The following is a 16,876-nucleotide window of genomic DNA, read 5'->3' as shown; positions in this document are numbered from 1 at the left end:
ATATTAATAAAACATATACTTCAGCAAAGTGGCAATATGTGTTAAAAATGGAATTTAAAACATTTATTCTGTAACAAACATTGACGATTTCAATGATTGAATAATAATTTAAAGCAGAATATCTTAAATTTTCCCTAATAAATACAGTCAGAAATTAAATCATTTTAATATTAAAAATTCATAAGAATCCTTATAAATTTTTCGGCAGCACATGCCAATACATAAAAACATTGTCTTGGGAGCACATTACTACTCTCTTGCTTATTAAATAAAATAACAAGTAAAAAAATTGATTTATTTATTTATATTTTTCTGTTATACCCAAACAAAACTATAGACACAAGAAAAAAAATATAAAGTAAAAAAGAAAATTTTGATTGAAAAGTTTTATGTTGTCTAAATAATATTCATAAAAGAAACAACAAAAAACTAAGTAAATAAATAAATAAATGTATATAAATAAATACATAGTTGTCTATAGATTTATGCAAAAATTATATTATGTATTCCCAAAAGCTTATAAACATGATTAATAATTGAATTTTGTTCATCATCAATATACAGACAGGGAAAAAAGAGTCGTCTGTATAAACAGACAATACATGTCAAAACTTTTCTATATAAAAGCCAATTTTATGATAGACCATTCATAAAAGACTAACTAAAAAATTCTGTTTAATTATAATGATAAATCAATAATAAGAAATGGTTAGAGATTTTAATAATTGATAAAAACTTTTAAATAATTTTTGTTTGTTTAAGACTGAAATTATTTATCACTATTATTAAATGCAAAAGCCGAAAGAAACTCGAAACAAAATAATATATATATTTTATTTTATTTTAAATTTTTAACTTACCACCATCATTATCAATATTATCCTTGCAATTCATTTCCAATGCAATTGAACAATCTGTACCAGCCCAACCTTCAATACAATCACAACGATATTCGCCATTTTCCAAAGTGCATTGACCATGACGTGAGCAACCATTTTCACAACCAGCTGGAAACAGAGAGGGAAATAAAATAAAATACATTCATAATTAATGAAAATCAAGGTTCAATGATTTAAAGGAGAGCAAGTTTAAAAAACATATACATACGTATACGTATGTATGTATATATCTGCATAAATGATTAAAGAGCTTGTGTAAAAAATTATATAAAATTAAATTTGTTTTTGTGCTGTTTTTAACATTTGTTAAAAATTCTCACACAATCTGTAGTTTATGTGCATAAATATTGTATCAAAAGACCTGCTGGAAAAAAAAAATTAAAAATTTATCTTTCTTTTTTTGTGTTTTAATTTAATAGTGATTTAAATGAAAATCAATTTTGAAAGCTGTAGGAGAGCTTTTCCTGTTGTGCGAGTAATCAATTAGAGTAGTTTAAGCTGCATACTGTTAAAATGAAGTGTTTTAAAACTATAGTAATTGCATTTAGTAAGTAATTTATAAAGCAATGGCCAAGAGACTTTTTTTTTGTCAAATATTTAAAAAAAAACTCATCATTTTACAGCTTTTATTGATTAAGCTTTAACAGAATATGAACCGTAAACATATTTCTCAGGGTTCTGTTAAAGCTTACTTGCTATTTGATAAATGCCTTTGAATGAAGTTTTTAGTACAGAAAATATCTATAAGCTTTTTACTGCAAAAATTTTATTTTTTAGAAGCTTTTTGCTTATTGAGTTTTTCAAATGTCCATTAATGCTTACAGCAAAGCTCTTTTGATTTTTCACATCTATCTTCTGTTCTAAGTTGAAAAAGTTTCTACATATAGAGCTTATTATTTTTAAAGCTCTATTCAAGCTTTGATATTTGAAAAGCTTTTATGGAAATTTAAATAACGCAATTAAGTCAGGATTATAAAGTTTGTGAATACTTTAACTTTTCATTTAGATATTTTATATTGAAAAGCTTTCTATTTTTTGTTGCATTTATATAATTCTCTAAAAGCTTACTTTTTATTTGATAAATTTAAAACAAGTTTTTAGTATACAAAAATTATTTAAGCTCCTGCTTATTGAGCTTTTTTAGATATACAATAATAATTACAAAAAAGCTCTTTTGATTTTTTACATTGTCTGTGCTAAACTGAAAGAGTGTTCTACATATAAAGCTTTTTATTTTAAAAGCTTTTTTTCAAACTTTGATACTTTAAAAGGTTTTATAAAAGCTCTTATGTAAATTTAAATAAATTAAGTCAGGATTATAAAGTTTGTGAATACTTTAACCTTTAGTTTATATTTTTTATACTGAAAAGCTTTCTATTTTTATTGCATTTATATAAACCAGCTCTTTAAAGTTTCCTCTCATTATTTAAACTATGTTAAATTTAAAAAGCTTTTATTTAAGCTTGTATATACACTTTATAACCATGAATGTATTGAAATGAATTTTTGGGAAAAAATAAAGGAAACCTTGAAACCTTTATAACCAGCAGTTATTTAAAATTTGTTAAAGCTTTTTATTAAAAATTTAATACATTTTAATAAATTGTATTTATGATGGCCCATTCAATCAAACTGTCAATCACATACACTTGCATAATGTTGTAAATATTAATGCATCGATGGCAAATAAAAAAACATAAGCTTTTTTGCAATCCTCCTCCCTTCCCCTCTCACAAAACAAGACATATCGATTAACACAGAATTGATGAAACATGTTGGCAAAAATTCAAACCAAAATATAAACAAAAAGTTTTATTTTAAAATATTTTACTATATATATTTTCAATATAAGGAAAATACAATACAAAATCTATATATAAGTCTGCATATATAATGAAAAAAATGTTTTTAAACAGGAAATATGTAATATATCACAAAATTTTAGCATATAAACAGTAAAAGCAACTAATTTTTTATATAGAAAATAAAACCAAGAAACAATTTTTTTAAAAGTTTATAACAAAAAATAAATATATAAATAAATATTTTCAATAATGTTGACGTGTGCAAAACCAATAAAACTTCCGCTATTTTTGGAATTTTTTTTTTATTTTTGGGAAAAACTAAGGCAATTTGGAAACAACTTAACGACTTTTTTTGTAAACAACAACAAAAATAATGCACGAGGAAAAAAAAAAGAAAACATGTTACTAGTAATATTTCCTTTAGATAATGTTTTTACTGGGTTGTAAAGGAAAATTGAGATAGAAACTAAAACCAAGAAGTATAAGCACAAAATTACACATACTACAGCTAGCTATAAAAATGAAAACGACAAACAATTTAAGACTTCCTTAGAAATATTATCAATATAAATTCTTTTAAGTAGAAAGAAGTATGTAGCATAAGTTAAGGCAGTGACAAATAAAAAAAGACACAGCAGCAAACGAGCAAACCGGCAGGCAGGCATATTATTGTAAAATTGTATATCATATACAAAAAAAAAAACATAAAGAGAACAATTTTTTTTTGAAAATAAAATAACATATGAAGTTTTAAACAGGCCTTATTATACAACAAGAAGCTAGGAAAGCATACCCTAAGCATCAGCTAGAGAGGAAGTTAAAATGATACAAATGCTATTTTAGATTGCCTTTTGCCTAGACATCTACACATATGTCTTTCCCTCTCTCTTTCTATTTATATATATACATTTATAAGTTTGTACATGACACATGTCACAATGACATTAAAATGCTAGTAAAGCGCCAAATAGTATGGAAGATGTACAACAAAAAAATATAAACAATTTTTATCTATTTGTTTTGTGTTGTTTGTATATTTATTTGTAAAACATTTTGTCTCCGTAACTAATTTCTCGTTTCTACTTTTTTCACAAAATAAAATAAAAAAAAAAAAAACATATTTGTTTTCCTCTAGTATGAAGGTAGTAGAACCTTAACTTCATGATGGTTACGGAAATTTCCTAGTTTAAATATTAACATCAATTTAGCATGTAGAAATGTATGATGATAATGATTTTGTACTTGCTCCTGCTGATAATGATGATGACTTTTGTATAGTAAAATACATGTTGTATAAGTGTTTAGCTTTGAGCACACTTCCTGTCTGTTTATTATGTATGTATTGCTAGCAGAATGTATACACTCACTTACTCAGTTATATATGTGCATATTTAGTTCCCAAAGAGATGACATTGAAGTTAAACTAATGTCTACTATGTCTATGAAAGTTATATATGTATATACATTTGTATATGTATTTGCATGTATATCTTATGTACCCATTTTGGTTTTATTTTATTTTTGTAGGGCTCCCTCTTTTTTTCCTGCCCTAACTACAACTCTACTACTTTTTAATATTTGTGCATGTCTTAACATGTCACATTATTTGCAAATATTCAAGAAAATTTTAGAAAATACTCAGAACATTAAGAAAGTGGTATGAAGAATGAATAGAATATATGAAAAAAAAAACAATTTACATATTTCTGTAGGAATGTTTTCATATGAACATGACATGTTAGAATATATATTAACAACTTTGAAATGTCTAGCTTAAAAGAAGCCATATAGCAATTATTTGATGCCTCAAAACTAAGGGGTGTTGAAATTACAATTTAATTTGTTCTACGAAAATCTTAAAAAATAAACAGTCTTTAAGAAAAAATTAGGGTTGAATAAAAAAATCAAATTGGGAAGAGCCTAAGGAAAATTTCAAGCAAAAACTTGATTAAAGCCTAAGCTTATTTTTAAGCAAAATGTAGCTTAAAGTTCAAGCTAGTACATCAAAAAGTCACAAAGCCACCCAAATCCACTTGCTAGACTTCTAGCTCAGAGCCAGATGCAGTCGAAGCTTCGTAGAACTTATCAGCCAATAACGAATTAATGCTGTGTTAGAGAGTAATTAGATTTAATTTTAGTTTTAAGATTTGAGTACTTATTGTTAGGCCTAAGGAAATAAGGCAGATTCAATAATTAATAAAAAGTAAAAAAAATTAATAGAAATCTTGTTGAAGTTTAAATAAACAAGTTGCTAAAATTCAAAGCAACTTCCAATCAATAAGCAACCAATATCAAAAAGTAGCTTAGACTAAAAGCAACATTTCTAAGAAAAAGCAAGCTAATTTTCTAGTAAAGCGTTGCTTTGCATCCAAACATCTTTACAACAAAAAATTAGATTAGAAAAATATCCTAAATTCCAATCAACTTTTGTATTAATTTTTCCTAGATTCCATTCAACTTTTATTGTAAAAACAGCCTGAGAATCCAAGCAACTTTACAAGTAAAAGGAGTCTTAGAATCCAAGCAACTTTTCGAAAAGAAAGTTAGAGTGTAAGCAACAGTAAAATAATTCCTAGGTCCAGTCGACCAATTCGGTTCAAATAGTGCTTTTCGAAACAACTTTTCTACTAAAAAATTAACTGGAGTCCAAGCAACTTTTCTAAGCAACAGTAAAATAATTCCTAGGTCCAGTCGACCAATTCGGTTCAAATAGTGCTTTTCAAAACAACTTTTCTACTAAAAAATTAACTGGAGTCCAAGCAACTTTTCTAATAAACAGTTTTCCAAAGTCCAAGCTACTTTTCAAGTAAAAAGTTTTCCAGAGTCCAAGCAATTTTGATGAGACTTTTCTAGTAAATAATTGTCTAGATTCTAATCAACTTTTGTAGTAAATGTTGCCTAGAGTCCATTCAACTTTTAATGCAAAAACATCCTGAGAATCCAAGGAACTTTTCTGGTAAAAGAAGTCTTAGAATACAATCAATTTTTTTAATGGAAAGTTTTCTAGTAAAAAAATTGCTAGGTCAGGTTGACTATTCAGGTCAAAAAAATGTCTAGAGTCTAAGCTACCTTTCTGGTAAAAATTAGCTGGAGTCCATGCTACTTTTCTAATAAAAAGTTGCCTGGAGTGCAAGCAACATTTCTGGTAAAAAGTTGCCTGGAGTCCAAGCTACTTTTTTGGTAAAAAGTTGCCTGGAGTGCAAGCAACATTTCTGGAAAAAAGTTGCCTGGAGTTCAAGCTACTTTTCTGGTAAAAAGTTGCTGGAGTCCAAGCAACTTTTCTGGTAAAAAGTTGTCTGGAGCCCAAGCAACTTTTCTGGAAAATAATTTACTGGAGTCCAAGCAACTTTTCTTGAAAAAAGTTTCCTGGAATCCAATGAACTTTTCTGAAAAATAGTTTCCTGTATTCCAAGCAACTTTTCTGCTAAAAAGTTTTCTGGAGTCCAAGCAACTTTTCTGGTAAAAAGTTGCCTGGATTCCAGTCAACATTTCTGAAAAAAGTTTCCTGTATTTTCCTGTATTCCAAGCAACTTTTCTGCTAAAAAGTTTCCTGGAGTCCAACCAACTTTTCTGGTAAAAAGTTGGCTGGAGTCCAGGAAACTTTTTTCCAGAAAAGTTGCTTGAACTCCAGGAAACTATTTTCCAGAAAAGTTGCTTGGAATACAGGCAGCATTTTAGCAGAAAAGTTGCTTGGTCCAATCTAATTTTTGTCCAGTCCAGTCAACATTTCTGAAAAAAAGTTTCCTGGAGCGCAAGCAACATTTCTGGAAAAAAGTTGCTTGGATACCAAGCTACTTTTCTTGTAAAAAGTTGCCTGGAGTCCAAGCAACTTTTCTGGAAAAAAATTGCCTGGAGTCCAATCAACTTTTCTGGAAGAAAAGACAATTTTCTAGTAAAAAGTGGTTAGACTCCAATGGAATTCTGCTGTAGAATCCTATTAAGCACCCTTTCTGGTTAAAGCTTGCTTCGATTCCAAGCAAATCTCCTGGTATAAAAATGTCTAGAGTGAAAAAACTTTCCTAGTTAAAAATTGCTTTGATTTTTTAAAAAGTATTATTTTCACCATATCCATTTTTGCCAAAATGCATGGAACATATAACAATCATATTCCTTTTAGTACTTATATGCTGACTTAATTTTCTCCAATAAAAAACAACTTTTAACTTAATTCCCTTAACAATTTTTTTCTTTTACAATATATTTTCCAACAAATATTCTTACTCTCTATCAATTTCATTACTCCTATTACCAAATGTCTGAAAAGTTTAAATTTAATTTTGTTTATATTTAAAATACAGCACAGAAAAAACAACAACGCTAACAAAAATTTGATATTCTCAATATATATTGTAATGTTAAACGTACGAAAATCAAACTATTGATTTTGTGTTGCTTTTTCATACTCTTTTATTTTGTTTTAAAAGTTCAATTTAGGAAACTTTTTATATCTCTTGCATGCTTTTAGAGAATTTGAGTCCCTTTTTTCTTGGCAGTATTATATGGTGTTGTCTTTTTAAAATAAAAGTAGTTTCACTGTATTAGAGTATAAGTGTGTATGTCTATAATATACTTACGCAATGTACAATGTCTGCCATTCCAGCCTTGTGAGCAGACACATGTGCCATTTTTACATTGGCCATGTTCAGAGCATCTGGCATCACAGGGCAATTGGTCGCATAGATTTCCAGTCCAGCCGGGATTACAGCGACATTTTCCAGATTCGCAAACACCATTGGGACCGCAATCTAAACTGCAGACAGCTGCAAACAAGAATAAAATAAAAAACAAATTAGTACAGGTTTAAGAAACAATTATAAAATAACACAAGTGTTTTTAAAGCATATTTAAAGGGGCTGGTTTTTAGATATTAAAAATAGGAAAGATTTATAAGTAATATATTTATACACTAGTGAATACATAAACAAATATTTAATTTAATTAAAAACTTTAATTTAACACTTAATTTTCAAAATGTTTTTTAATGTATAATTAAATAAATTTTGCTAGTATATTCTATAGCAAAATTAGAACAAACTGCATAATTCGAGCTTTTATTATTAACAAAACAATTGAATTTAAAAATAAACCTAAAACCTTTTATAATTAAATTAAACTTTAAAGCTAAAACTAATTATAAACTATGTTGCATATTTTAAGGTGTCAATATTAATGTATTTAGTTTTTTATGTGTAGCAAATAATATGTTTACATTTAATTAAAAAATACTGCATACTGTTCTTACAAATCATTTATGTAAACATATTGCCTACTTTTGGGCTGGAAACTTTAACATTCATTGGCTGTTCAATAACTTCTAAAGTTTATCTGACACACCTTCAATATAGTGTCGTTAATCTTTTCTTTTAATATATTTCGCTAAACAAGACATAGAATAATATTTATTTCATCACAAATATCAATAAATTTTTTACACAATTTCAATAAATTTCAGTTGTGTGCTAAATCCCTAAGCTTAAGGCTCGACAAACGTTAGCATACTTTAAGGCTAAATGTCATTACAAATACTTGTACAAATACGAAAACTGAACAGAAAAATAATAATAATAAAAATGAAAATAAGAGCAACGGATGAATATAAATTGTAATTTCCTAAAGACAGACATATGCAGGCTAGATGACAGAGGAAATAAACGTAGAAAAATAAAATAATAATATTCGAAAGGTGTAAATGTCAGCACTTGAGCAACAATTTAACAAATAATAGAAATGCAGGAATAGAAAAAATAAAACGAAGCCTTTAGGCTGTAAAATGATAAATTTAAAATTAAAGAAATATTATTATTTTTATTAAACTTATGGGATTTAAATTAAATTTTTGAAAAACCAGTTCAGGCATTTAAAATTAAATTGTAAACCATTTTTCTGTTTGTTGTAATAAAAAGTCTAGCAGACTTTTCAAACCTTATAAGTTTTTATATTTTTTTGTCTGCTGTTAAGTGTCTGTGAGTATGCATTATAAAATTTATTATAAAATTAATGAAGTCTGTCTATTTGAGTGTAGTTTATACTCCATTCTTATACAGTCTGCAAAAGATAATGTATGGCGGTTAAAAATATGATATATATGAAATTATATATGTGCAATGCATGAAGCAAAACATAGTAGAAAAAGAACAGATAACATAAAAAAAGTATTACTTATTTATTAAGAAAAATTGTATGCGTTTCCATGGCTAGAAGTTTTGAAGTATTTTTTGCGAGAGTTTTTTTTGGAGGCTAAAGTTACTTTTAGTGATTTACTTAATATAGAGGTAAGAAAGGAAAATTAAGTCGTTTTCAGGTTTGAATAATAAAAGTAATCATTAAATAGAAACAATTAAAAAATACTAGAAAAGTTTTCTAGAGTCTATGAAACTTTTACTAAAATAGTTGTTTGGACTCCAGGCAGATTTTTACTAAAACAGTTGCTTGGGAGAACTATTTACTAGAAAAGTGGCTTGGCCTATAAACAAATTTTTTCTAGAAAAGTTACTGGGCATCTAGGCAACTTTTCTCTAGAGTAGTTGCTGGGCCACTAGGCCACTTCTCACTAGAATAGTTTTGGAGCCCATTTACATTGGAAACTTTTCGAGATAGAAGTATAGAGATGCAAATGGGGTAGGAAAAGTTGCATGATGTCGCATGCCTTTGAATTTTTTTAATTGTCAAAGACTAATATAAAAAGTAACAATTTGTGTATAAGCATTACAGGGGTTATGAATCAATTTAAAAAAAACAAGTAAGAAAGTATGGTCGGTCAGGCCCGACCATATAATACCCTACACTAAGTAAAAGAGCAAAAACATTTATCTTTTAAAATTTCAAAAAATTATATTTTTGAGTTATTTTCGGAAGTGGGTCTATGACCAATTATGGACCCATCACCATGAAATTAGGTCGTGTGATTTATGTCTATATGAAACTTTACTATGTTGAATTTTGAGAGTATACCAACATTTTTAAGCGATTTATGCACGTTAAAGTGATTTTCGGAAGCGGGTCTATATGGGAGCTATGACTAATTACGTACCGATCGTAACAAAATTTGGTGACATGAATTTTGTATATATTAAATTTATTTGGAGCGCAATTTGTGGAGATACATTTATAAATTAAACATTTATGACCGATAAAGTCCAATTTCGGAAGGACATTTGTATGGGGGCTAGTTGAAATAACGGACCGATTTCAGCCAGTTTCAATAGGCTTGGTCCTTGGGCAGAAAAAATAATATGTACCAAATTTTATCGAAATATCTTCAAAATTGCGATCTGTACTCTGCGCACAAGGTTTACATGGACAACCAGCCAGCCTGCCAGCCGACCAGACGGACGGACGGACTTCGTTTAATCCACTCATAAAGTGATTCTAAGTCGATCGGTATACTTTAAGGTGGGTGTTAGACTAATATTTTTGGGCGTTACAAACATCTCCACAAACGCATAATACCCTCCCCACTATGGTGGTGTAGGGTATAAATATACATAAAATTGCTGCGATTATTCCACAATGTAAATAGGTTCTTGCTGGGACTCTGGGAAACATTTTACTAGAAAAGTGGCTTAAATTCTAGGCAATGTTTACTTGAGCTCTAGGCAACTTTTTACTACAAAAGAAGCTTGGAATCAAGGCTACTTTTACTAGAATATTTATTGTACTCTATGCAACTAACAGAAAAATTGTTTATATTTTTACTAGAAAAAGAGCTTGGACTCTTAGAAAGTTTTTACTACAAAAGTGTTATGGAATCTAAGCTCATTTTTATTTGATAAGTTGCCGAGACTTTAGTAAACTTTTTACTAGAAAAGTCTGTTGGATTCAAAGCAACATTTTACTTGAAATATAGCTTGGAATCTAAGCAACTTTTTACAGGAATATTAGCTAGAGCTCTAGGCAACTTTCTGGAACAAAATATGCTTGCACCCGAAGTAAAAAAATCCACAAAGAATTTAGAAAAAACTTGCTTGGATCCCAAAGATCCAATTACAAGAAAATCTGCTTGGTATCTAAACCTGTTTTTACAAGAAAAGTAGCTTGAACTCTAAGTCACATTTTACTAGAAAAGTACATTGAATTCCGGAAATGTTGCTGAAAGTTTTAAGCAACTTTTCAAAAGTTAGAAAAGTTGCTTGGACTCTAAACTTGTTTTAATTAGAAATGTTGCTTCAATTCAAAGAAGTTTTTACTTGAAAGATCCTTGAAATCTATGCAATTTAAAAAAAAAAAATAGCTTGGAATTTAGGTAACTCCTTAATACAAAAGTTGCTTGAACTCGAAGTAAATATTTACTAAAGAAGTCCACAAAGAAGTTAGGAAAAACTTGATTGGATCCCAAAGATCCTCTTACTTGAAAAGCTGCTTGGGATCTAAACTTGTTTTACAAGAAAAGTTGTTTGAACTCTAAGTAACATTTTACTTAAAAAGTACATTGAATTCTGGAAATGTTGCTGGGAGTTTTTAGCAACTTTTCAAAGATTAAAAAAGTAGCTGGGTCTCTAAACTTGTTTTGACTTGAAATGTTGCTTCAATTCTAAGCAACTTTTTATTTGAAAGGTCGCTTGGAATCTAAGTAACTTTTTACCAGAAAAATTGCTTTTGTTGTAGGCAAATTTTTATTACAAAATTTGCTTGGACCCGAAGTTAATATTTACTAAAGAAGTCCACAAAGAAATTAGGAAAAACTTGATTGGATCCCAAAGATCCTCTTACTTGAAAAGCTGCTTGGGATCTAAACTTGTTTTACAAGAAAAGTTGTTTGAACTCTAAGTAACATTTTATTTAAAAAGTACATTGAATTCTGGAAATGTTGCTGGAAGTTTTAAGCAACTTTTCAAAGATTAAAAATGTAGCTGGGTCTCCAAACTTGTTTTGACTAGAAATGTTGCTTCAATTCGAAGCAACTTTTTATTTGAAAGGTCGCTTGGAATCTAAGCAACTTTTTACCAGAAAAATTGCTTTTATTCTAGGCAACTTTTTATTATAAAAGTTGCTTGGACCTGAAATACATATTTACTAAAAAAGTCCACAAAGAATTTAGTAAAAACTTGATTGGATCCCAAAGATCCAATCTGATTGGGACCTAAAATTTTTTTTAAAAGAAAAGTTGAATGAACTCTATGTAGCTTTTGACTAGAAAAGAACTGGATTCTGGAAATGTTGCTAAGAATTTTAAGCAACTATTCCAAAATTAGAAAAGTTATTCGGAATCTTAACTTGTTTTGATTGAAAAAGTTGCTTTAAAAATTTTAACCAGGAAAGTTGCTCAGACTCAAAGCTTTTCTTTGACTAGAGATGTTGCTTGCAATCTACAAAAATTGGATTAGGGAATAGATCTAAATTGATTTTATTAACTTCCATTTGCTTTAACATGTTACTAATAATTTATAAATACGAAAAGTTCAAAGTTTGCTTAACAAAGGATCATAATTCTATATATTTTTTATATTTTATTTTTTTCACAAAACTTTTGATACATTTAAATTTTTTAGTCCTTTAGTGTTTTTACACTTAAAAGTTTTTTACTCATAAAAACCATATAACAAAAAATTTCTTAGAATTTTTCAGTAAGACATTTTAAAACCATTTGTCTTTATTTGTTTTTTTTTTATTAACTTTACTAAAAATTGTTTCTTTTACTACGTTTTAAAAACAACTCCTCCTATTACTAAACAAAAAGCTAGATAGAAAAAAGAAAAAGAACACAGCCATATTAAAATCGTATTATTTTGTTACTTTGAACAAAATAGCGTTTAAATTTTACCAATTGAACAAAGCTAACAACTAGCTGGCTTATACTTCTTTCTATCAACCAGCTATATTTTTTACAACATTTAACATACACATCATATAAAAAGATAGTAGAAAAAGTAGTTGCTGTAGTGGGTTTCGATGAAATAAAGCTTAGTCATAAAATATTGAACTAAAAGCCACAAGGCACATTCAGCTACATTTACACCAACAAACATATACAATGTATAGAAGTAGGAAAAAACCATAGACAACAGACACAAACTTCAGGATAGAATTTGATGACGACGAATACGTTGATAAACATTTAGGTGCATTGGGGAAATAAAGTATAAAAAAACTACAACATCTAACAACCAACAATATTTAGCTAAGGGAGTAGAAATTTTCTACTACTAAAAAGACATAAAATCGCATTTTGCTGTACATTTTTTGTTCTGTGTGCAACGTATTTGGTGGTATCATCAGAAATGCATCATTTATCATACAAAAAAAAAAAACGAAAAGCCACACAAGAACATTGACATACTCATACAATGACTCTCCAATACTCACATCCATACATGGAAAAAATAACGGTGTATAAAACGTAAAATTTAGCTGGAAAAACAAATTCTATAGTTCGCTCTTCCTTCTCTCTATATGTATATTTGTCTCTGTAATGATGAAGTATGTATGAGAGGTGGGCTTGTAGTGGTAATAGTTTTTGTGATGATACATACTCCCTCCCATATTTGTTTAGATGCAGCAGGCAAGTTTGTAAGTATGTGACTAAGTTTATTTTACAGTGTAACGCAAAATAATAAAAATATTTTCTAAACACAAACATTTGTAGCAAACTATTTAGAAATATATTTGTTTAGCCAAATTCTATAATGTTTGCAACTGTATTACCTACATGTTACTTTTACATTCATACTCTCTCATAAACTTCCGCTTTTTGTGGTTCCTAATACTTTATCAGGCGATGAGTTGCCATGGCTGTGGCTGTAAGTGTTGCATTAAACTATAGGAAAACTGTAGTGACTATCATAAAATGTCATTTTTATGAAGTATTTTCTATACACTCCATACACTTTTCTTATTTATGGCTTATATAAATACAGAGACACTGATAAAGCTTTTTTATATAGAAAACTATAGCATACTTTCGATATAACTACGTACGTATGTGTTTACGTATATTAAAAAGGTTTTAACTAAACTGAAATGTTTCTCGTAGTATTTTTAAATTCGATTAATATTGATTTTATGTTTAAAAGACATTTTTAAGTTTAAAGTTCCTTGGAAAAAGTAACGAGTGCAATATTTTTGAGTATTATTGTTAAAACAATTCAATGATGTTTCTCTTTAAATGCTTATATTTTGTTTCTTTTAATTTAATTATTATTCCTAAGCTTTTAATCATTATTTTATATTTTTCATTTCATTTAAGAAACTTATTCATTTGTAAAGAATTCTGTTTATGCTTTTTATTCTCATCACTTTCAAATATATACCTCACACATATGCCCACTTATGTTTGTAAAATGTTGGAGCAACACAAAAAAAAAGAGTCTTATCTTAAAAACTCAAAACTCTTAAAAGAAAAAAGGAGGTGTTACACACTTGAATGAATTATTTCAAATAAGTAGTCATAAAAGAAAAATAAAGGAGACAAATATGTTAAATTAGAGAAAATCATAACGAATTTTGAATGCTGTATAGCAATAGCTGCAACATGGAAAAAAAATTATCAACATTTTATAAATTAAATAAAATATTTTTGCTAAAAGCAACATTTTATTAGCATACTCAATTTCTGCAACATATTGCTAAGAAGAGAAATTTCATTTAAAATTTAATAGACTTTAAGTTGAGAGGTTTATGTTAAAAAGTTTTTAAAAACATACAAAATAATAATCAGCAAATTCAGCAGTTTTCTGAATTTAAATTTATCTCAAATTTAAGAACAATTTCTTTTACTAATTTAATATTTGTATTGCCTAAACATGCTGTCTTATAATTTTTATCATACTAGATTTCAGCAACATGTTGCTAAATAACTAGAAACTAAAAAAACAATGTAGAGAGAAACTTTAATGAATTTAAAAAATTTACAAATATTTAAAACATTTTTCAACAATAATCTCCAACTTTGTTTTCCAAATCTTCTATAAAATGGAAGACACAAATTGTATTTAGCAACATGTTGCGAGTTTCCATAAACAAAGCATTAAACAGGAAACTTAAATTAAAATTGTTTTGCTTGAAATGATTACATCAGTTTATGCAATACAAAGAAATGGTAAATAATTTCCAGCAACATGTTGCTAAGAGTACAACAATAATATGAATTGAAGAAAGAATTTTTATGTGAAAATAATTTATATAAACTATCAGAATGGTGAAAACATTTGCTTGTCTACAAATCCAAAACAAAATAAGCTCAATTTTAACCAGCAACATGTTGCAGCTACGCAAAAGCTTTGAAACAAAATGGACTTTAAATTGCTATATAAACCTACCAGTTAAGAGTTCTTTCATTTGGAAAAATTCTGGAAAACATTTTGCTCAGCAGCTTAGTTTAAAATATATGTTAGTATCTGAATGTTGATACGCAACATGTTATACTAGAAAGCTTTACAAGAATTCATAGTGTATTTTGCAATGTAAAATATATTCAAAATCTCAACAAATCTTTATAATGTCTTAATTTGGCTTACAAAATAAACTAAATTTCTCTTGGCTTCAAAATTTTGACAACGTGATGCAGAACCAGAAGGTAGGATTCAAATCCTTTTGCAATGTAGAAAATCCTAAAAAAGCTACCAAATTTTTCAGTTTCTCTCAAAAATTTTACCAAAAGAAGCACTATTTTACACGGCAACATGTTGCTCAACTTAAAATGCATTTTAATTTTCTCTATGCTGCTCATTTATTTTACTATTAAATTGAACCCTACTTCATCAAATAACTTCTCTAAAACACAATTTCTTATTAAAATAATTCCTAGATCTTACAAACAACACGTCTTAGTTAATTACCCATCATTTGGAAATATTAAAAAAAATGAGACTCCTCCTTAGGGATACCAATCTATTAAATATGCTCATAGAAACTACAACAAAAACAACAGAAAAATATAAACATGTTTCAAGAAAAGTAATTGCAAGTGGCATGTTAAACAAAGGCTTTTTCAGTTTTATACATGTTCAACATTTTGCTAAATGAGACAGGCGGTAAATAGAAAACAAAGCAGGGGAAAAATGTAAAAAAAAAATATATATATGAACATGAACATCAAGTGTTAAGCACGGTAAAACAAAAGTAAATAAAAAGTGGAAGAAATTTTCCTAAAAAAAGATTAAAAATCAATTTTATAAACAGATTTATACAGTCTTGAAGGGAATGGGAATTGTAAAAATTTCTCATGAAGTTTAAGACGTCTATTTAAAATATGACCACAAATGTCAAATTTTATTAAGGCTTTGCTTTAAAATATAATTAATAAGCCAACTTTAATAAGCTATAAGAATTTTTTTTCAAAATGTCTAGCTTGTTACCCACTGTGTCCTGATTAATTTCTTTCTTTTATATTTTTTTTCTATTAAAATTGCTGTTTTCTTTCATAGTTGCTGCCTTTTGTGACGACATTATATTGAGCTTTTCTTCTCATCTAGGTTTCTTTACAAAATCATTTCATCGTCATCACCCAGGATCCTAACACAGCAACTACATCTTAAGTATTGTTAGTTTTTTACATCTTTTATACATATATATGTACTTTTTTTCGCTCTCTTTATTAAAACTAAATACAGGTGAATCCCTTTAAGCTTTGTATGTTTTAAGGAGCAAAAATGAAATGGGTGGAAAAAAGTAAACTAAAGTATATTAGTCTATAGAATATGAGGGCTTTTGTCTGTGTTTAATGTACATAACCTAAAAATAAAACAAGTCAGAGCTAAATACCAGCATTTTCCTCACCTCTTTATAAACATTACTTGATTTAGTTCATCTTTTTTTTTATGAAGTATATGTTTGCAAGCACTTGCTTACAGTTTAAAAAGTTTTACTTATTTTTATCATATGCTTAAGATATATTGTACGTATGCATATCAGGCATAAAACTCAATCATTGATTTTTTACGTATCAAAACATTTTCAAACTCTTCTTATGCTTGATTTTGCTGAGCTTTTGTTAAATATGTAGGTATGATGAGAGTATATACATGTCGAACATAAAGTATGTGTGCTCCTTAAGATATGCTATATTGAATTTAATTTGCCATTTGCTCACACACCCACACACACATATACACATGCAGAAAAAACTAAGAGCTTCTTTTTTTTACAGAAAATGTGTTTGTGTTTTTAAAAGATAATCATATTCAGTCAGGTTGACTGGCGTCTATATTATGTTTTTTCCTCTCTTTCTCTAGGTTT

The 16,876-nt window shown here is 28.1% G+C and overlaps 1 protein-coding gene across 1 annotated transcript in view; it reads right to left on the bottom strand.

Annotated features, from left to right (window-relative positions):
• Ten-a (tenascin accessory) overlaps positions 1–16,876 on the bottom strand; it is a 347,949-nt gene that overhangs the window by 103,475 nt on the left and 227,598 nt on the right. The window contains exons 7-8 of the mRNA XM_065510066.1: positions 7,279–7,464; positions 861–1,007 (exon numbers count right to left, since the gene is read on the bottom strand). Coding sequence (XP_065366138.1) covers positions 861–1,007; positions 7,279–7,464 — 333 coding nt within the window. The remainder of the gene's footprint in view (positions 1–860; positions 1,008–7,278; positions 7,465–16,876) is intronic.

This window comes from Calliphora vicina, chromosome 4 (genome assembly GCF_958450345.1).
Source record: "Calliphora vicina chromosome 4, idCalVici1.1, whole genome shotgun sequence".
In the NCBI taxonomy this organism is placed as follows: domain Eukaryota; kingdom Metazoa; phylum Arthropoda; class Insecta; order Diptera; family Calliphoridae; genus Calliphora; species Calliphora vicina.
This window is presented reverse-complemented; position numbering and strand designations above follow the sequence as displayed.